The 21,715-nt window shown below is 41.9% G+C and overlaps 1 protein-coding gene across 4 annotated transcripts in view; it reads left to right on the top strand.

Moving 5' to 3' along the window:
• Positions 1-235: 235 nt before the first annotated feature.
• Positions 236-21,715, top strand: part of CUBN (cubilin) — a 196,380-nt gene continuing 174,900 nt past the window's right edge. For 2 of the 4 annotated variants that reach the window (XM_067562301.1, XM_067562299.1), the window contains exons 1-11: positions 236-344; positions 500-629; positions 976-1,068; positions 2,158-2,196; positions 2,879-2,980; positions 3,910-4,013; positions 8,455-8,581; positions 10,067-10,235; positions 10,856-10,987; positions 12,487-12,582; positions 13,226-13,347. In XM_067562301.1, coding sequence (XP_067418402.1) covers positions 507-629; positions 976-1,068; positions 2,158-2,196; positions 2,879-2,980; positions 3,910-4,013; positions 8,455-8,581; positions 10,067-10,235; positions 10,856-10,987; positions 12,487-12,582; positions 13,226-13,347 — 1,107 coding nt within the window. In that variant the 5' untranslated portion in view covers positions 236-344; positions 500-506. Of the gene's footprint in view, positions 345-499; positions 630-975; positions 1,069-2,157; positions 2,197-2,878; positions 2,981-3,909; positions 4,014-5,240; positions 5,274-8,454; positions 8,582-10,066; positions 10,236-10,855; positions 10,988-12,486; positions 12,583-13,225; positions 13,348-21,715 lie in introns of those variants that run through there. The other 2 variants (XM_067562300.1, XM_067562303.1) reach the window with 2 other exon arrangements.

Genomic DNA, 21,715 nt, shown 5'->3' with positions numbered 1-21,715 from the left:
CATTTTTAGGTCATTTATATATTTTCAGTACTGTATTACTTCAGTACTATATTAATTCAGGTAAAGCTCACTCACTCTGGGGCAAAAAAGCGGAGTGGGCACTTCTAGAGCATACTGAGGACCTTGCAAGAGCAAAGTGCACCTGTTAAGCTCTCAAAACTAACATTCAGCACCGGAGGTTTCAGTCTAACTTGTTGCACACCCCAGGAAGGCTGGCAGCAAGCAATGCTTTGGCCATCTTCTGCCCCATGGCTTTTGGCTGTATTATTAATACTTTCCGGATTAAGCTGTGAATCTAAACATTATGAGAAAAAGAGGCAGAAAAGGAGCATTTATGATGAACAGTAAGTACCATCGTCAGTGTCACTTACAAATAGATCTGTTCACATGGTGGTGTTTTGAATAACTGAAATAGTAATTGATTGATTCAAATCAATTTATTTACAAAATTTTTGGCACGGATGTAGCTAAATGCCATCTTCTTTTCTTTAAAAAACAGGCCTCGCATGACCTCAGAGAGGGGGAATTTAGTGTTTCATACAGGCTCCACCAAAAATATTGAGTTTAGAACCGGATCACAGGGAAAAGTAAAAATTAATGAAGATGACCTCACAGAGCTTTTTAGTCAGGTGATATACTTACTTATTTTTATTAAATGTTCACCTTTTTGCTTGTACATTGATAGTTTAAATTTACATGCTTGCAAAATTTATCTCAGGTATGCTAATGGTTTTATTACTATTATGATTGCTGTCATTCTTATGAGATCATGAATTATTACAGACTCATAAAGAAATTATATAGCTATATAAAAATTAAGAGTCAGTTGTGTATATAATGTAACTGTTATCTCACTGAACTTTATAATACAAAAATTGTGAGGATCAAACGTTCTTCAGCAACAGAGAAGATAGTGATTGTTTCACATAGGCTTTTAATACACTAGAACTAATTTTTTTTTTTTTTTAAATTAAGATCAGGAAAAACAAAGATGAGATTCTAGAACTGAAAAGAAGCATTGGTGTACTTCAGAATATTTCAAACCAGATCACTCTGATTAATTCCAAGGTAAGTCTCACATCATGTCACTTTTTATTCCAGATTTTCAGTTCCTCATGTCAGCATGTTTGCCTGATTTCTTTGACTGTTTCCAGTTATAGGCCCCAGTCCTCCATTAAGAACTGCATGGGTTTAGGAAAAGAATCAGAATAAGTTGTACAGAACTGATTCAGTGTCCGGGAAGTCAAGGACTCTGTCTGATTTCATTGAGTTGTGGATAAAACCCTGACTCTATGGCTCTTTTTTTATCTTGTCAGAATCTATGTGAACCTAATCCTGAAGGTCTACTCAGGCAAAGTCCCCAGTGAATTCAAAGACTGTAGGAATATGCCCTATATATTAAATGCAAGTGCTGCACAGACAGTGTTCCGTCTCCATATATAGAATCATGTGACTAGTGAAACTAGAGATGGAAAAGGCCTCTTTGGTCATATTTTCCATCCCATACTAATGCTGAAGTTTTCCCAACAGTGTATTCTGGAAGCCTTTATTCAGTTCAGTTGTAAATCACTCTACTTTTGGAGTTTTCACAATTTTCCTTGGGAAACTATTCTTGGGAAAAATAACCACATTTTAGGGAAATTTTCTTGATATTTATTTATCTTTCATTTGACTGTGTTCAGTTTCAGTCCATTACTGCTAATCATATCCCCTTGGCTCACAGTCAACAATTCCTTTTCCTCCTTTGTGTTCACACCTTTCATATAATTGTAGACCATTGTATCCTCTCTGAGGCCCCTATTCTGCAAAGATTTATGAACTACAAAATCCTGTTGAGCTACTCACATGCTTAAACACACACATACATCTTTGCAGGACTGGGGCTTCAGTTTTTTAGTCACATTTATACATATTTAGGTTGTGATATACAAAAGAGTATAAGCGGTTTAGGTAATGAAACCCATTGAATGGGTGTTGGAAATCTTACGCCTTTCTGAAAATCTCCCCTTTCTGTTTTTCCTTATATGAAAATCCCTCCATGTTTCCTTAGTCTACCAGCGTGTACATGACTGAAAGGTGCATCCAGTCAGTCCAGGACACACACATATCAGTGCCACTCTAATCCCAAACACATTTATCTTTGTATATCTATTGCAGATTGTGAGTCTTGAGGGCAGACTTCAAAATGTACAGCAGGTGAGTAATTATGGAACAAATCTAGCAGATTTTTTTAAAAGCAGAAAATCAAGGATGTCTGCAAGAATAAAAATAACTAGATGGATTCTGTCCTCCCGTGCATCACTCAAGGCTGCTTTTCTCATTAACAGTAGACAGACATGAAGTCATGATTTATAGATGAGATGAAATGCCTTCTTTTAAAAATAAACTCTGCAAGAGTCCCCAATCTTTAACAAAAATATCTCTGTAGACTTAGAAAAATGGCAACTAGATACTAGAAAAAAAAATCATCTCCTCCTTTAATGATCTGCCAAGACTAACCCATGATTTGGGAACTCAGTCTGGGTTTGTTGTATTAAAAAAAGTCAATTTTAGTTATTGGTTTTGTATGTAGCAAAGCCATAGGCACAAGTAATGCAGTTGCCATATAAACCATACACATGACATCAGGAATGAAAGTGAGGCCTTCAGTTCTAGAAACATGGGTCTTCTACCAATAGAACTAATGAAGAATCTCTATTAACTGTCACTTGTTGTCAAGCTGTTACAGTGTCAGTGGGCGGCAACACAATCCCAGACATATGATTACATTTTTAGTTGTTACATTTATGTAGTCCCAAGGGTGTTCTAAGCCTTTTGCAGATAAGTATTGAAAAAAAAAATGACGGTTTTTAAACTGATTTCTCATTCATTGTTTCAGACTGTCCTGAGGAAAGCTTGTAGCAGCAACCCCTGTCAGAATTCTGGAACCTGCATAAACCTGCTGGATTCCTTCTTTTGTCTCTGCCCCAGTAACTGGCAGGTGAATCTTTCAGGCTATTTGAACATATCCAGTACATATGATTATCATTATTGTCATTATATGTGAGGGTCCAATTCTGCCTCCTTTGCTCTCACTGAGTAGCACCCATGAAATTTATCTGACTATTCATGGAGTAAGGTGTAGCACTCAATATGCAGGATGGTGGGAATTCAGGAATCTGGATCTTAAGTAATTCTGCTGTAATGCCACAGAAACTCTAAGGTCCCTCTATCCCCTGTCAACTTGGCTGCTATACATTCCTGCGTCATTGTTAGTCTGTAATAGAGCACATCATTTTAAGATAGAGGGTGATACATCAGTCACCTAAAACAATGCAGCTCCTTTAATATCAGACTCATCATTTGGTATGTTTATATAAGTCTTTAACACATTTGCCTCTCACACAACAGTGCTAATATAAAAATCATGGGACAAATTATTTGCTAGTATAAACTGGTGCATCTCTATTGAAGTAAATGGAGCTGTGGAAATTTACACTCGAGAAACTCAGAGTCCATCTTGGATCTGAGAAACAGTCCCATCAATATTTTTTGTCAAAAGTGATACTTTTTCACAAGACATTTCAGTTTCAGAAAGCCGCATTTTTCAATGAAAAAATATTTTGTTGAAAAGTTTTCAACCTATTACTCTATTAGTAACCTAAAGGATGGTGATGAACTCCAGTTTATGTTAGAAATTTATAGAAAGCATATGGATAAAAGGTTTTATCCCCTTGTGTGGCTGATACGTAGGGTAATGGAAACAAAACAGAACAATAGCATTTTGTTATAGTGTTTTATAAGGGAAATCATAGTGATAGCAGCCTATGATTTGTATATCTTCTGAAACACTTCTATTAAACATTGGCTCCATGAACCACTTTGTTTCTCTGTTAGTTGGAAAATAACATGAATTCTATTTCATCTCAGGGCCCGTTCTGTTCAGTTGATGTTAATGAATGCCAGATTTATGCCGGAACAGCACTAGGCTGTCAGAATGGAGCTACTTGTATGAACACACCAGGCAGTTACAGGTAATTTTTCATGCCATTACATAGAAGTTCACTATTAGGATCCTCTAACATTTTTGTGTCACTTATTGCCACTACAGTACCATTCCTGGAAATAACAATCTTATTTTTAGGTACTGCAGCACCTTTCACTCAGACCATAAAACACTTTATAAATTATGTATCCAGTCCTGATGCAAGCAAAACTCACTGAAGCCACTGGGAGCTTTGCCTGTTTTGAGGCAAGAAGATCATGCCTATTATAAAGATTGTGTAAGACTTTCTTTCATGCTGGTCCAGGCTACCTGGTCCAGGTGAGGAGGCATAACTTGGTGCTGCCTGCTGCAATAATGGGTGGAGCCCAGCCTTCCCTGTCCTAGTATGCCAGCTGAACCAGCACAGGTACACTAGATAGAAAACAAGCAGCGAACAGACTACCCACGCCAAATTCAATTGTTTGGAAGCTTCTAAATTATTAAATAACATTTCCCCATTCTCCAGTTTTATCCTTCTCATTAGGGCCATGTCACAGACTGAAGCAAATTTATCAATAAACTAAGTGGGAGAAAATTCAATGACACCTTCCCTGTCGTTACATACACTGAACTATCTTTGCGCTAAAATGAAAATTAAACACTTATCCCAAAGCTTATAAAGTCTTAGAACTTCACAGATATTTTAGATATCCATTTAAAATAAGGTACTAATATTCTGCTTGTTCAGTTGCAATCATTGTTACGTAGATTTATGAAAAATACTATGGAAAATGTGGGGAAATTTTTTTGCTTTACACTGTTGTTAGAATTACATAGTTGCAGAATCTTAGCAGGAACGGCTGGGGTGCATTTGATTTGGATCTATAGTGCTTGTTGATGAAATATTAACAGCCCTGGATAAATGTCACATGTACAATTGGCAAGTTTGCTTGAAAAGGTCATTGCAGGTTTACTGAACACTGTCTATAGTGAACTGACACTGATTAACTTAGGTTTTACAAGGTGGAATAATTTAATGCTTAATTCCCACCTGAGGTAATGAAAGACTATGTTTCATCACTTAAGGATCTTCAGGTATATAACCAACACGTCCCATCTTCCCACTCATCCTCAACTAAATACAGGGCAAATCAAATGAGAGAGGAAAAAAAGATTCACAAGACTCTAAAGAAACTAATGAGGTGCATTTCCAGAACTTCCAGTTCTGCCCCAAAGGACTGATCAAAATCAAGGCAATCAAAAATGGACAGGACACTTCAAAGAGGAAGAGATCACCACTCCTTTTCTAGTAAGAGATTAATTTGTTACCCGTTTGAAGCTGCTCAGAGCAGAACTTCATAAAGCCGGCTGTCATGCTCTGAGCAGCTTCAGTTGAGTAATAAAGCATTGTCCTGTTTTGCTGCCTTTAAATACTGTGCTGATTTTTTTCCTTCTTTGAAGTTACTTCTTACTGAATTCCTGCTTGTTTTGAATATGAAAATGATACTCCGATAGGCATCAGGAGTCCTTCACTATTTCATCAAAATCATCAGTAGGCACATTCTAGCATTAAGGCTCCGATTCTGGAAAGCATTTCTGTTATCTTTAAGCTCATGCTTTCCTGAATCAGAGCCTAAAAAAGGACAGGTAAGTAAGACTTTGATAGCAAAAGTACTGTATAAACTTCCATTGCAGTAAGCTCTTTAGGGGAGGGACTGTGCACCTGATTCACTGTTTCCCTACGCCTTGTGTAGTCAGTGACCTCTGCAAAACACCATCTTTCTGGTTCACAGACATGCTTCACTGGGCTATATAATTACATGAGTTGCAGAGATATGGGGTAGTGGACCCTGGGGGTGAAAGCCTGGCCTCATTGAAGACAATGACATGTTTCTGTGCACTCAGAAATGAATAAATGAATTTTAAAAATGATTTTACTGAGAGTAGGGGAGAGGACTGGGGACTTTGGGGAAGGGAGCGTGAATGGACAGAGAGCCTCAAGGAGTGGAGCAGAAGAGCTTTGTTTGACAAGAACAGTGAGATACAGGCCTTCTTCTGAGGGGGTAAACAAGCGTATTTCATTATGTCCAGTATCGGCTTAACACCTATAAGGGGAGGGTGAGGCAATGAGGTGCTCTCCTGCAAGCTGACGGCCAGGAAATACCTACTTTAAAACAGTGACTATAAGTAGAGATGGGAAGCAGAGTTCTCTCTTTCAGACGGATAGTGGTGGGCATCTTAATCTTGTAGCTCATCAACATGCTGTGCTGCTGTGTGCACAGTAGGAAGGTAGCAAGTATAAGCCACTTCGTGCATAGCTTGTTTTACAGACTGCCTGACGTGGCAGAGACAGCTGCAAGAATGCTGGAAACGTGTCTATGAAAATCAAATTATGCTGTTAGGGAATAGCACACCTTGAAAAAAGTACCATCAGGCCACATTATAACCAGGGCTGGATACAAAGATCACTGCACACGGATATTCCTTCTAAAAGCTTCTTGCAAGCAATGGCAAAGTATTATAAAGCTAGTGGCATGCCAAGTAAATATTTGTGGGGGCTAAGATTTTTATGTTGAAGCTGAGAACAAACTGCTTTGCAGGGAGCTCTGGCATGCCATCCAGTCTGCTTGTTCCCTTCTGACAGGGAGAGCTTTGTATAGTCTCTGAAAGTCATGTATTTACCATTATAGACAATAAAAAGCAGAACTTTCAGACAAGTATCCCCCTGTAAACATGGTGTTCTTGAATGAACTAAACATGTGCTGTCATTAGAACGGGGCTGAATGGCACTGACATGCCAATTAAAGAAGAAGGTAGGTGACATGGACTCAAGTGTGGGAGAGTCACTGAACTATAGTGCCCAGACATTGGATTCACAGGCACCCCCTCCCCCATATGCTGTCATTTCCAGACAATATTTCTCTTTACTTCCTGTCTTTTATTGTTTGTTTTGTCATGTTCCACCTCAGCAGGAGCTGCATTTCAGTGGCCAAGATTGTGCCTTTAGACCTAGTCCTGAGCAAGGGGTAGTGCATAAATTACACCACCTCCAGAGTACCCTGAGGCTCACTGTGACTCAGATGCACTCCTCTGGGGCAAATTCCTTCTACCCCACTGCTTCAAGAAGTAATAGCTTGCTGCAATGGATATAATACACATTCATTTCATCATTCCAGCTTGAGAGGGCTGGAAGTCAGGATTCCTGGGTTCTCTTACCACCTCTTCCACTAAACTTGCTGTTTGAACATACATAAACCACCTAATTCATCCACGCCTCAGTTTCCTCATCTCCAAAGTGAGTGCAAGCTGAAATGAGTCAGGGTCCAGCAACAACAAAAGAGTCAGCCAGCCAGCATTATTATTCCTCTTCAAGGCTTTATTCCTGCCAACTAAGAAATGCCCTTCATACCAAACTAAACAAACTGGCGTTTACATAACTGGGAAAGCAAATAGACAGGCTACAACCTAAGCTTCTGCCTCTCCTGTGACTATCCAGAAGCTTCCATAACACATCCTTCTTTTCAGCAAAGCACTGGAGCATGTGTTTGAAGTTAAGGACGCACTGAAGTCCATGCCTAGTCAGCAATGCGGTAAAGAAAAGTGTTTTCCTGAAAGACTGGGCCCTCAGGACCAGATTTTTAAAAATAGTTAGGTGTCTAAATACGGAGCTAGGTATCTAGTGAGATTTTCAGATGCGCTCAAAAGGTTAGATGCCTAAATCTCATTGAAAGCAGTGGGAGTTAGGCACCTAGGTATTTCTGAAAACTCACACCATCTGTCTAAATACTTTTAAAAATCTGGCCCTCAGTCCCCAGTCTAACTTTATTATCTATCCAGTACACCTGTGGGGCTCTATGCTAGGTGTTAATGCCCTACCACCTGTTACAGTATAATTATTACCTGTCTCACAGGAGTGTTTTGAAGGCTTAAGTTTAATGTATGTTTGTAAAGGCCTGGGAGAGCCTTGGCTCAAGGGCACCATTTAATTGCAAACTAATGTTACTGTAATATTATTTACATATGATTTTTCGTTGAAAAACAGAATAAGGCCATTGGCATTTCATCTTCTAACACCATCATGTTTGTTGAAAGCTGTATATGTCTGGGCAGAGAGAGTTTTCACCTATTGAAAAGTAAATCCTTTGTGAAATGGGGGTTCTTGGGCCAGAAAACTGCTAGATTAATAGTTAGTTGCAACCTTCACAGTGTGGTAAAGAGCAGCACTGAAGGGAGAGTCACATCTACCATAGGAGGCAGGATTTTCCCGTGGTTAGGTCACTATCCTAGGTGTTGGGAGATCTGGGTTCAAGCCCTGCTGTGCCCCAGACTTCCTGTGTGACTGTGGGCAGTATGTCCATCTGTAAAATGGGGGTATCCTTCTCTATCTCACAGGGGGTTTGTAAAGCTAAATACATTAAAGATTGTGAGGTGTTCAGATACTGTGATAATAAGTACCTAAGACTGGCATTTCTCGGTGCTTTCATCATTAGCTGTACCTGTACTCCAGAAACCTATGGGTCCCATTGTACCTCAACATTTGATGATTGCCAAGGAGGATCTCAGGCCCTCTGTGAGCATGGTATCTGCATAGACTCAGGCAGGGAGCAGCCCAATGAGGTAAGAAATTAAATATGAGCCTCTTTATGTAACACCATTTCAGCCAGTGTTTAAAAACTATGCAGTACCACTAAACAGTGTACCAACAAGTACTAACAGACTGTGCTCTAGAAGTGAGATGGGGCACTGGGCAACTAATACTGCCTACAGTAACCAAACATTGGTTGGTGCATAGTGCTGAGCATCCCAGTGACTGCAGAGGGAGGTGAAGCAACTCGCAAAAGACACCTGTATCGGGTCTATTGTTATCCTCCTTTAAGCAGCTGGGGAAGAAGAAATATTTTTTTAATATTTAAAAACATTACCTGAATCTCCCTGTTCTCCAGTTCTAGTATTGGGTATTATTTCAATCCTAACATTATTTGACATACCTATTTTCCCCAATAGTTAAGAATAACAAACATTGTTGTCACTGCAAGACCCCCATGGAAGGGAAAGCAAAGTTTTGGCGTGACTATCCCTAGGGGTGTCTGAGGCTGGCAATGTAATATGCTCGGTTTACCTACTATCTGCTTATTGTTTTGTCTTTCATGACAACGATCTGCTTTTGTAACTGCAGGTCTGTATTAAAGATTTTGTTACGGTTTGCCATGTAAGATTTGCTAAGGTTTGCTTGCTTCTAGGCTATTTTCTCTTTATTTCGTAGATTATTGGTGAGATTCTCAAAAGCGTTCAGGGTTGGCTCGACTCTGCTCCCATTAAAGTCAATGATAAAACTCCCCATGACTTCAGCAAGAGCACAATTAAGCCGATGCTGAGGGCTTTTGAAAATACCACCGTAATGTTAGTTAATGTTAGCTTCAGATACTTCAGATTCCAATTCTGGGACCAGAACAAGGATGGGTGGGCTGGGACCAAATAAGGATGGTTCTTAGAAGTAAATAAATAAAAATCACACTTTAAAAAGAGGCTCTGGAACATCATTTCTATCTAGTAAGTCATGCTGATTCCATTGAATGCTGCACTTCATTACAGATGTTAAGATCTGAGTGTTTGTAAAGTTTACAGTAAATATAATCATTGCCCTTAAAGGAAATATGGTTTTGCAAATTACTTAGTTATTTACACTATGCACATCACACAGATTACTGCATATTTTGCCAAGTTGATTTCAGGTTGTTATATTTGTATTGGTCTCTTTACCCTAAATGCAAAGCAAGTTGAGTTGATTGCTTTTAATTATGTTTAGGTACAGTTCATGATTGCTGTTCATTCTCTATGTCGTAGTGTCAGTAAATTATGAGTTTCTTTTACTTAGTGAAATAATGATACAGTCTGTTATTAGCATGTGCTAAATGTTCAATCTCAGAGGAAGATAGATTGAGAAATCTACCCAAGATCACGCAAAGGCCAATCATGTGATGATTTGAAACCTCTCTTGTAATTAGCTATAGTTTAAAAGATTTTCTTAAATTGTTCCTCGTGTCTGCTTCTCAGTAGTTTTCACAATTGCCCTAATTCATAACACGATGTTTAATGTGGCAGCCAAAGTACAGCTGTATCTGCGATGCTGGTTGGATGTCCCCGCCTGGTAGCCCTGCCTGCAGTGCTGATATAGATGAGTGCAGCCTCCCTAGTCAGCCGTGTTCTCAGATCCCTCCCGTACGGTGCTTCAACACTCCAGGCTCGTACTACTGCGGGCCCTGTCCCACAGGTACTGTATACCGATGTATACTCAGTCGGCAAGAAGAGGCAGGGCTGTGAGCTGATGGCCAGCCTTTCACAAGCACAGAATTGGGGTCAATACAGGAGTAACTGGATGAAATTCTTTGGACTGCCTTATACAAGAGATCCGATTAGCTTATATAATGGTCCCTTCTGGCCTAAAAAATCTATGAATTCTTTTTTTAGGCTACACTTACTTGAGTTATTTAAGCATTTTGTTGAGAACATGGTTACAGGGACTCTAAATAATCAATATCAGGATTGGAACAAGTCTTTGTAGTAAAAATTTTTATGGTAAGGTCTGAATGGCCTAATCCTTATATTTAAGTGTGACTCGTTACTGAACATGCACAGAACGTATTCAGATTAAAGGTCCTCCCTCACATTTCTCACACTAAATTATTTAAAATTCTACAGCACATTTCAGTTTTTAGTTCTAATATGTCAAAGGAGGAAGATTTCCCATTCAACGGCCTTTCCTAAATGGCATGCAAAAGTAATATTTTGCTGTGCTTGGGAAAAGCAAAAAAGTTCTGGTAAAAGACAGAAAGAAAAGCAAACATTATAAGGGTTTGCCAGTTTTTGCCTTTCTGCTGTGTCTCTTCATAGGCTGGCAAGGAAACGGCTACAGTTGCCAAGATATTAATGAATGTGAGAGAGACAATGGAGGCTGTTCAATAGCACCAGTGGTTCAATGTATCAACACTATGGGATCCTTCTCCTGTGGTCTTTGTCCACCAGGTAAAACAACGAATTGACCTTGTTGATATAATCCCAAGCAGGATATGCTTTCTTAGAACACGAAAATACTACACATTCTAACACAGTTAGTTTGATTTAAATAAACAGATGTTATACTAACCAACGTGATTTTAACATTGTTTAATATAGTGTCTGGAGCCAAAGCACGTTCATAGTGCCTTAGGAAGACTTAGTGATGAATGTTTTATAGCATACATATTTAATTACGTCTCCTCTAAATTGATTCCTGTTACTAGCAAGAGATTTTGAATGTTAGTCCCCTGACTTATTAGTGTACTTACTTTGGCAGACAGTATTTGTATAACTAAAGAAGTAATTATATTGTCCACATTAATTAAAAATATATGCTATATGTCAGAAACCAGCTGGATTGTCCTTCTTAAAAGACTTTCTAATTAGTCATTACTCTAAAAGTGCTTCCTAAATCTATACAATGTTTCCAGCCACAAAATAAACAGAGTAGTAAGAATGGTGATAAATCAATATTTGGTGTCTTACTATTTTTAAAGTCCTTTATGAGAAGTACATAGTTATTATCTCTGTCAATAATAAACAGAAAATATGTTTTAAACTGCATGGAACAAATTTAATGGAAGCAAATGCCAGTTAGGGACTGTTCACCAATACCGATGGTCACACATCTGTTATTATACTGGGAAGGCATATTTAGTACATTTTTGATCTAATGCACTGGGTCATAAGTAATTCATTGGATTTGATGAATAATACTCTATGCAGCTTTTTCTTCTTATCGTAATTAGCCTCATAGCAGCAACAGAGAGGTGCAATTTCTCATTCCCCAGTCAGTTGTTTGTGTTCTAAACCTCAGTGCATCAGGGGCTTCTTCCAAGTTTCAGTCTCGCAATTATGAGACCTAAGTTATAGAAACTCATCCGCCATTGTGGTTTATTGTGTGCAAAAATGAATGGAAGGCCGCATACAATGACTGCTATAGACAAGATCTTAAGGTTCTGATCACACACATTCTTGGTTTAAGTGGATGTAACACTTTTTTCTCCATTGGATTTACTAATGCTTAACAACAGAATCAATAGGATCAGAATCAGGCCTTTGAAGTGTGGCAACCTGATAAAATAGTCAACTAAGTTTGCAAACCTCCGGTCCAAAGACAACTTCAGTTTTCTCTGTTAGAGGGCTGGTTCACACTTACCGCATGATTCAGCGGCAGTCGACTGCTCTGCTTCCCTTCTGCGCGTCGGCTCAGTGCTACGCTACTTGAGGAGTCGACTCAGTCTCACTGACCGCTCAATCGATCAAGAAAGATCGATCTGGCAGCGGCGATTTTGCCGCCGTCAGTCTGAACATAGCCTAATTGTTGGAAAAGCATCTTACTTTGGTTCCCATTCAAGTCTTTCCACTGGGTGGGAGTCTGAGCGGGTACACTTTCCATTTGATTCTCACAGATTTTCACCTGACCCAGTTTGTTTGTATAATAACATTGATCTTATTCTGACCAGGTTATGAGGGGGATGGAAGAGTATGCACCCAGGTTGATATCTGCTCAGTGAATAATGGAGGTTGCCATCCTTTGGCCTCATGTGTCCCCACTCCAGGTAATGTGCTGTTTTAGGTACTGTCAGACATTTCAACCTCAGTCTTCAAGAAATGTTAAATTAGAGTGGACACTTTTGTGACACCACATTTAAAATGAAGTCTTCTGACCTTAGAACTTTCACTTTAACCTTCAGGCCACAAGCTAGCAGATATGTATGCCTTAGCAAACTGGCACTGTCTCTAGCATTGTGAGACCTATGATGCACAATGGTGCAAAAAGCAGCGATCTGGAATTTGTAGAGAATGTAGGTAAAGCCTGCTGTCAGGGACACAGTATTGACAGAATGGATCCAGATTCTGCCCCCAGACAATTGCAGGTTTCATTGTGTGGATGTGTCCAGCCCTCATAATTGGAACCACTCTGCCCATTCCAGCTACAAATCCCATTCTGCACCTCTCTGCAAAGACTCTTGTGCCTCCACAGCTCTCTTTGGATTTACCAGTAACCAGTAGTCTTTTAATGACCACAGTAGACACAGAGCAGGGAAGAAGGCTCCAAAAGGTATCTGTTAATAGACTAAAGCATTTTACAAAGCCCTGTTTCAAACTGAGTCTGACTCAGGCACTGTTAATGACCAGGCTGGTCTTGTTGTATTCCGGACCAGTCGAGTTACTATGTATGTTTTGTCTCATCTTCCACAGGTCCTATACCTACCTGTGTCTGCCCAGCTGAGTACACAGGAAATGGTTATGGGCTAAATGGGTGTGCCCCAGTCAGTGATACCTGTCAGCATCAAAACCCTTGTGTAAATGGACAGTGCTTGGTAAGTGCTTGATTCCTCATAGTTAAAGAGAAGATTTTTGTTTAGACATAACCATTAAGTCATACTGTACCAGTGAGGATAACATCTGCATAGGTTTACATCCTATGCAATCCCACTGGTGGTGATTTTTACATGTTTTTCTGAAGTGTCCTTCTGCATATTTTGCCTACTCTCCTTGAGTACATTAGGTTTGCACAGGGGCGGTGTAAGTCATTGCAGAATTTGACCTAATTTGTTATACCCAAACATGACAATAATGATAAAATGTCAGCACAGTGTTTACTTTTGCATGGTATTTTTTGTTAAATGTACCACACCACCATGGTTGTGGTGATATGAATCCTATATCAGTTCTTGCTGCTTGTGAATAGATTCCAAGGCCAGTAGGGCCCCTTGTGATTAGTTGTCTGACCCCTGTATAACACAGGCCATAGAACTCCACCAAAATAATTCCTAGAGCAGATCTTTTAGGAAAATCATCCAATCTTTATTTAAAAATTGTCAGTGATGGAAAATCCACCACAACTCTTGGCAAATTATTCCCATGGTTAATTACTTTCCCGTTCAAATTTTATGCTTTATTTCCAGTCTGAATTTGTCTAGCTTCCGTTTCCAACCAGTGGATTGTATTATACCTTTCTTTGCTAGACTGAAAAGCCCATTATGAAATATTTGTTCTCCTTGTAGATACTTAAAGACTGTAATCACTCCTTAATCTTCTATTTGTTAGGATAAAAAGCTGAGAATAAGAGATAGTAGGACTATTAAAAATAGTTGAGTAGAGAATAAAACATAGTACACAACAGATCCAATCAATAGAAAACATCTGGGGGGTGTTGCCCTGAAGGCAACACCCAGAATTCACTGATGGATCAGCAACTGGCTAACAGACAGAAAACAAAGACTAAGAATAGATGGTCAGTTTTCAACATGGCAATAGTTAACTGGGGAATTTCCCCACGAATTTGTATTAAGACCCTTGTTTAATATATATATTAATGTTCTAGTAAGGAGTAGGTGGAAATGTTTGCAGCTAACAAAGTTTTTTAGGTAAGTCAAGACTATAGAAGGTCCTGGTTCAGGGCACTAGGCTTGGAGATCCACGTTCAATCCCCAGCTCTCTTACAATCTTCCTGTGGACAATTTGCTTAGTCTCTCTGTGCCCCAGTTCCCCATCTGTAAAATGGTATGAGTGATTAGTTCCCTAGTTCCCATTGGTGTTGGGAGGATAAATATATGAAAGACTGAGAGGTGCTCAGATAACGTATTCATGGGGGACATGTAAATACCTAAGATTGAAGTTCATCTATCTATCAGAGGGACTTTACAGAGCTATAATTGAGCAGCAGAAAGGCAGATGAAATGTTGTTGTTAAGAAGTATGAGGTAATACATGCCAGAAGGAATAATTGCAACTACTAATGCATCTTACTGAGCCTTAAAATAAAAGTAAACACTCATAAAAAAAGACTTTAGCATCACTGTGATCATCAGTGAGCATTAGTGAAAGCCTCTGCTCAATGTGCATTGCTGGAACAAAAAAAAAGTTAGAAAGGGATAGAAAATAGTGAAAATATTATAGAGCCATTATGTAAATTGATGGTCAGATTGCCATACTGTGTTCACTCAAGAAAGTCATAACAGAAGCATGAGGGGCTCAGATGATGGGCAAAGGAAACAATGAGAGATATGGAAAGACTTTCATGTGAAGAAATAGAAAAGATTAGGACTGTTTAGAGAGGACATGAAAAGAAGGAGCAAGAGAGAGAAACACAAAATAATGAATGGTACAGAGAAAGTAAATCAGGTGGCTCCTATTACCCTTCTTCATAGTAAAAGAACAGGGGACGTTCCCTGAAACTGAAATCCAGCAAATTTAAAACTGATCAAATGAAATAGTTTCCTGCACAGTGCATCATTAATTTTCAGAACTCATTGCTGATAGCATTGAAGTAAAAGCGTAAAAGTTATCAAAAATATTGACATTTATAGAGGTAAAGGGTGAACCCCACAAAGGGGCTGAATAGGCACCCCACCAATGGGGGTGAATGCATAATGGTGCCTGTGCACACACTTAGTGCAGAAGATCACAATGCCACAATGGGAGCAGGCCAGAGTTGGGACTGCACATCTATGTTCATCCAGAACTACTGACCCCAGTACTCTATGTAACTGGTACAAAGTCTGTTTAACTGAATCTATGAAACTTTGTAGTTTCAAGAAGAATCTATGTAACTGGTGCAGTTATGCTAGTGAGACACCACAGCCCTCAGTTGGGAGATGAGTTTCCCCAGCACTCTGCACTCCACCCATATAGACCCCAAATTCTTGGGCTTTGTGTGTGAAGTGAATTTCAGCCTCTGAGAAAATGCATAGTCACTTGGGATAGGAGTAAGAGTTTGTAACTGTATATAGCCCCATGTTTCATGACATAAACCACTGACTGAGGGTAGGAAGAAATTTTCTGTATGGTCAGGTTATTCCATAATTTTCTGTTACAGGGTTCTTACCCCTTTCTCTGAAGCAGTAGATACTGTCTACTATCAGATTTAGTGCACTAACCTAGAGGTGTCAGGATGCTGACAAGGGCAGTCAGGACCAAGGGTCAGAGCAGGGTCAAACCTGAAACTGAAAGTAGCAGAGGAGTTCTAGTCAAGTTCTAGGCCGGGATCAATATCAAGAATCAAAGTCCAGGTTCAGGCAAGGTCCAAATCAAGCTTAGGTTGAAACCAGGAATTCAAGAACAGGGATCAGAATGGTCCTGGCAGCTAGAGGAGAGCTGCACTGTTGTCTGGACACTTCCTGGAACATCCCTTGAGTTTATATAGGGCAGGGAGCCAATCAGGAGTCATGAGGCTGCTGCCTGTCAGACCCCTTCAGGGTCTGACATTTCCTATGGTTTGTGTCCACAACAGGTTGTGAGTAACGTGCATGAGCTGGTTATAGATTCTGCCGGGTGGCAGCATGGAGATGTTTGCTACTTAGCAGATTTTCAGGCCTGTGTTTGAGACCCTTGGGCCTTACGTTACCTTTCCCAAGGAGTACCCTCCACTGGCCTGGGTTTGTCTGAATGGGCCTCATAGAAGGCTGCCATGAGGTCATGTGCATGGATTTGGGATTCTGGCTCCTAGGATCACCCTTCTGGGCCAGCTTCCCCAGAGGGAACCACATTTGATTTTTCAAGTCCAGTATCTCATGGACCTTGTACTTGTTGTGCCCCTGGATCTGCACCAGAGGGAGGTGGTGGTTGAGCCTTGCGAGTGAAGGGGTTGTTGACGTAGGGTTTTAACAAGGATACATGAAACACTGGGCCTGTTTTGAAGGATCTGGGTAACTAAAGCTGGGTCTCTGAGTTGATTACCTGGCTGATGGAATATGGCCCGAGGTGTTAGTAATCTAATTTACAACATAGCCAGTCAGAGTGGAGGTTTTGGGCTGAGATCCACACTTTTTCCTCCAAGTGAATTCCAGGCCTCCCCAACACTGGTGGTCAACATACTGCTTGTGATCATCCTTGGACTTTTCCAGATGTGCCTTGAGTTCCTCTTGGACCTCATGGATCTGGCATACCTATTTGGCAGCTGGGGATTGGTGGAGTTGCAGTGGAGGATTTGGGGTGTAAGGCAATTTGTATAGAATGGACTCTACCCAGTGGAGACAAAGCCAGTTTTATTGTAAGCAAACTCTGCTCAGGATAGGAGGCTCAACCAGTTGTCCTGGTGGAGTTTGTGAAGCAGTGCAAATATTGTTCTAACACTTGAGTTGCTCATTCAGACAGTTTGTAGGTGATAGGTGGTAGGGATGTAAAAATTCCTTTAATTAATAATCCATTTAAACATTCTAAAAATAGAACGTTTAAATGGTTAAATGCGTGGAGACGGGGAGCCGTGCTGGGTTCAGCTCCTCCCTGCCAAGCAAGAGCTGTCCAGGTGGGCAGCTCTCACTCAGCTCTCACCGGCACGCACTTACTGAGCCACAGCTGGGCAGTTCTCACTAAGGGGAGCTGCGTTGGGCTTGGCGCCTCCCAGTTCTTCCCTCCCCCAGGGCAACATTGAAACTAATTAGTAAACGGTAAGCCAGCTGCTTACCGTTTAAACATTTACCTACTTACATCCCTAATGGGAGGTGGATGTGTAAGCACAGAGCCCAGACAATCATAAAGTTTCATTCCAAAACCACAACATAAACTGCAGACCCCAATCAGTTGTGACTCGCTCTGGGAGTCCGTGGAGATGGGTGACATAAGCCATCAGGAGCTAGGCTATTTCTTCTGCAGATGGCAAATGTGCAATGGGGACAAAGTGAACCATTTTTGTCAGTCGGTTGACCATGGTGAGGACTGCAGGGTGCTTGTTAGACACAGGTAACTCTACTAGGAAGTCCAGGGTAATGGCTTCCCAAGATCTGGACTGAGTCTCGGAAGGCATCAGTGTGCTGAGGGGTTTCGAGTGCAGTGTCCAGGTGTGGGCACTTGAGTCACAGGAATCAACATACAAGTGGATTTTCGTGCACATTCAGGGCCATCAGAAGAAGCAGGTGGCCAAATGGAGGGTCTTGAGGCCTGCTTAATGGTGAGTGGTGACCGAGCCATAGTATCTCTAGCTGAAAGGGTCCTGGTGGAACATACAAGCAACCCTTGACCTGGACCTGGTTTTGATCCTGCCTTGCTGCCTCAGGTTCCTTGGGGCTCCTTCCCTGTAGCTGAGGTCTTGCGAAATTGCAGCATGCAGGAAGTTCTGGGGCTTAAGAATGAGTGGGGACTCAACATGGGGGGCTCTTGACTGGTGAGATATTCTCCTTTCAGAACAAGGCATCGACAATCTTGTTCTGGGCCTCAGGTGGTACATGAATGGTGAAATTGAAGTTTGTGAAGAACGGGGCCCAGTAAAGCTGCCTCTGTTTCAGTACTTTGGGTAGTCAGAGGTACTCAGTTTTTATGACCCGATTATACTTGTACTGAGTATTGAGTACCCTTCAGAGAGTGCTGCCACTCTTTGGAGGCTGCTTTGAGGTCTAGAAGCTCCTTATTTAGAATTTCATAATTCTGTTTGGCTGGAGTGAGCTTCTGTGAATAGTAGGAGCGATGGTGGAGGTGCTGTTGGGTACCATGTCTTTGAGAGAGTATGGCCCCAATTGCCACACTGGAGATGTTGGTCTCAATGACAAAAGGTCATGCCAGGTCAGGATGGACTAGAATTGGGACAGTGGTAAAGATCGAACACTTGTCGGGCCTCTGGAGACCAGGTGAAAGTGGCATTTTTGTGGAGAAACCATGTCAGTGGGACAATATGGCCTGAAAACCTGGAGAGGAGATGCCTATAAAAGTTAGTGAACCACAGGGAGGGTTGTAGCTCCTGGATATTTTGGGGGGCATCCAGGTCCATACTTCTGCCACCTTCTTGGGGTCCATTTGCAGGCCTTCAGGAGATGGAATGTAGTCCAGGAGCTCCATGGAGTGTAAGACATAGCTGCACTTTTCCAGCTTCACATACAGGCCACATTAGCATAGCCTATTCCAGGACCAGCTGCACATTCTGGGTGTTTTTCTTGGGATCCTCTGAAAAAATGAAGATATCATCTTGCTAGACTATGATGAACTGGTCTAGGATGTCATGGAAGACTCCACTCATGAAGTGCTGGAATGTTGCAGGGTCTTTTTAGAGGCTAAACAGGATTATTAGGTATTTGTAGTGGCCATACTGGATATGAAAAGTTGTCTTCCACCCATCCCCAGTTCAGATCTGAAACAAGCTGTAGGCCCCCGGTGGTCAAGTTTTGTGAATACCTAGGCCAATCGTACATGGTCCAGTAGTTCCGGGACAAGTAGAAGCGGGTATTGATTCTGATGGTAACCTGATTGGGGATCTGGTAATCCACACATATGCTCAGTGTTCCATCTTTCTTTTTAATTAAAAGAATGGGGGCCTCAGTGGGAGAGGTAGGTGGCCATATGAAACAGTAGGCCAGAGTCTCCTGGAAATAAGAATGCAGGGCATACAGCTCAAGTTTTGGCGTTGTATAGATTTGGCCAAACAGAACCTTGGCCCCTTGTTGCAAGTCAGTCAGGCATCCATAGTCCTGATGTGGTGGTAGAGTGTCAGCATTTTTCTCAAAGATGTCACCGTAATTGCTATACTGATGTGGACATCATAAGCTGGGAGGAGCAAGCCACCAACCAACCTCAGTGGTGCCATATTCTCCATCAGGCAGTGGTCTGCTTCGAGGAGAAGTGTCTTGCCCTTGAAGCTGAAGAGAGACATATAAGGAAAAAGAAAGAACTTCTACCAACAGGCATCTGACCTGCTAAGAAATGTCTGTACCTATTGTGGGTGAATCTGTGGTTCCAGGATTGGACTCCTTAGTTATCCCAGGGCTCATATATAAATCCGTGGTAGAGATCATCCTCGAATCAAGGAATTGCTGTCAAATATTTGAGGTGCAATTCCTAAATCAACTATCATGGTGATCCCACCTACCCATGGCCAGGACCCATTGGGAGACACCTCGTTTCTGGGGTCCATCAGGTCGTGTGCATAGGCAGACTTGCTGGCAGAACTTGGAGCAGAAGCTAACCTTGAGCTCATGTCAAAGCACGTGGAGATCATGAGCCACCAGCCATGAAATGCAGAGGAATATGGGAAATGTGGTGAGCAGATTGTTCCAAACTGAAGAATTTCTGATAGTACCAAATGGCAACTCCCAGAGGCACCATCTCCTATGCCACTGGTCCTAACAACAGGAGTGAGCCACCTATAGTTTCTGCTAGATAGAGGACAGTCTTTGGTTGTGCCTGCATACCCAGGGCTTGGGCAATATTGGCATCTATGAAGTTGTCTGCTGCCCCAGAATCTACCAATATCTACTGTGGAGGAATTTGGTAAGACCCAGATTTTAAGGTGCAGGGAGTGCTCACTGAGTCTGGAGCATGCCTCGGTGAGGAGTAGGGGGGCAATTATCCTGAGGCTTGCCCATGCCAACCCATTGTACCCCTTGTGGTCGTTTCCCAAAATGGGCCATGCTGGAGCTTGGGATGGGAAGTTGGTGAGAGTGTGACTGGATCCTCCACAGTAGAAACACAGCCTGTTGCAGCAACAGTGCTCTTTTTCCTCAGTGGTCACATGGCAGCTGATGTTATCTAGCTGCATGGGTTTGGAGTCTGGGTTGGAGACAGCTACCAGGGGGCACCTGTCAATGGTGACCTGGACCTCTTTCTTTTCTCAAATCGCTTGCGGAGCCTATTGTCGATGGGTATGATGAGGTCAACAAAGGCATCTAGGTTGGTTGGGACCTTCACACTAGCTAGCTCATCCTTCATCTTCTGGCAGAGTCCTCACCAGAACTGGTAGAACCAGGCCGCTTTGTTCCACTCAGTGTTGGAGACTAGTCACTGAAAGTGGGCAGCATATAAGGAGTCCGGTCCTGCCCCTGCTTAAGTTTGCGCAGGGGCCACTTCCACTGAGTGGGTATGATTGGGATCATCAAGTATAGTAGAAAACATCTGGAGGAAGGCATCCCAATCAGATAGCACTGGGCTCATTGTTCCTTGGGGGCATGGCCCTGTCCAATGCATCTCCCATCAGGAGGCTAATAATGAGTCCTACTTTTGCTAGGTTGGTGGGGTAGGACCAGGGGTGGAGCAGAAACAGCAGGAAACATTGGTTAATACCCCCCTGAATTTTTGGCAACCCCCATTCAAATATTCTGGGTGGGTCTTTGGGCCTGGGTATGCAGCTGCAGTGCATGCCTGACTGCAGCATTTTTGTCCTGCAGCCAGGCTGCCTGTTCTTGTAGCAGCTGGTTATCTGTGATGTTCTGGGCCAGTTGGGTATTCAGTGTCACATTTCATCATGGACCAGGCTGGATTGCCTTTGCAGAGTTTGGTTCTGTGTTGTGAGCAGTGATACCAGGGCTTGAAGCTTGGGGAGTTCCTCCTGGGAGCAGTCAAACCGTTCAAGCAGCTCCAGTAACCTCTGGAGTGTGCTGGGCAGGGAATGGCCCATTGCTTCCATGGTTCTCCAGGCTAGGCCTTCACCACGGAGTAGGGTGGTCCAGACAAACTGTCAGGATTCTGGACAGGGCAGATGAGACCAAAGGGTGGAGCAGGGTCAAACCTGAGACTAAGAGTAGTAGAGGAATTTGTAGTTAAGTTCCAGGCTGGGGATAGTACCAAGGATCAGAGTCCAAGTCAGGTTTCAGGGTCTGGATCAGGTGAGATCCAAATCAAGCCGATGTAAAAGTGAGGAATTCAAGAATAGGGATCAGGAGTGGTCATGGCCTCTACAGGAGATCCACACTGTTGCCTGGACACTTCCTGGAATGTCTCTTGGGTTTATATAGGGCAGGGAACCAATCGGGAGCCACGTGACTAC

Source organism: Emydura macquarii, unplaced genomic scaffold, assembly GCF_026122565.2.
Source record: "Emydura macquarii macquarii isolate MOO-44397 ecotype Brisbane River unplaced genomic scaffold, CSIRO-AGI_Emac_v2 contig_2422, whole genome shotgun sequence".
NCBI classification, from domain to species: domain Eukaryota; kingdom Metazoa; phylum Chordata; order Testudines; family Chelidae; genus Emydura; species Emydura macquarii.
Note: the sequence above shows the minus strand (reverse complement) of the source record. Positions and strands in the feature narration are given on the sequence as shown.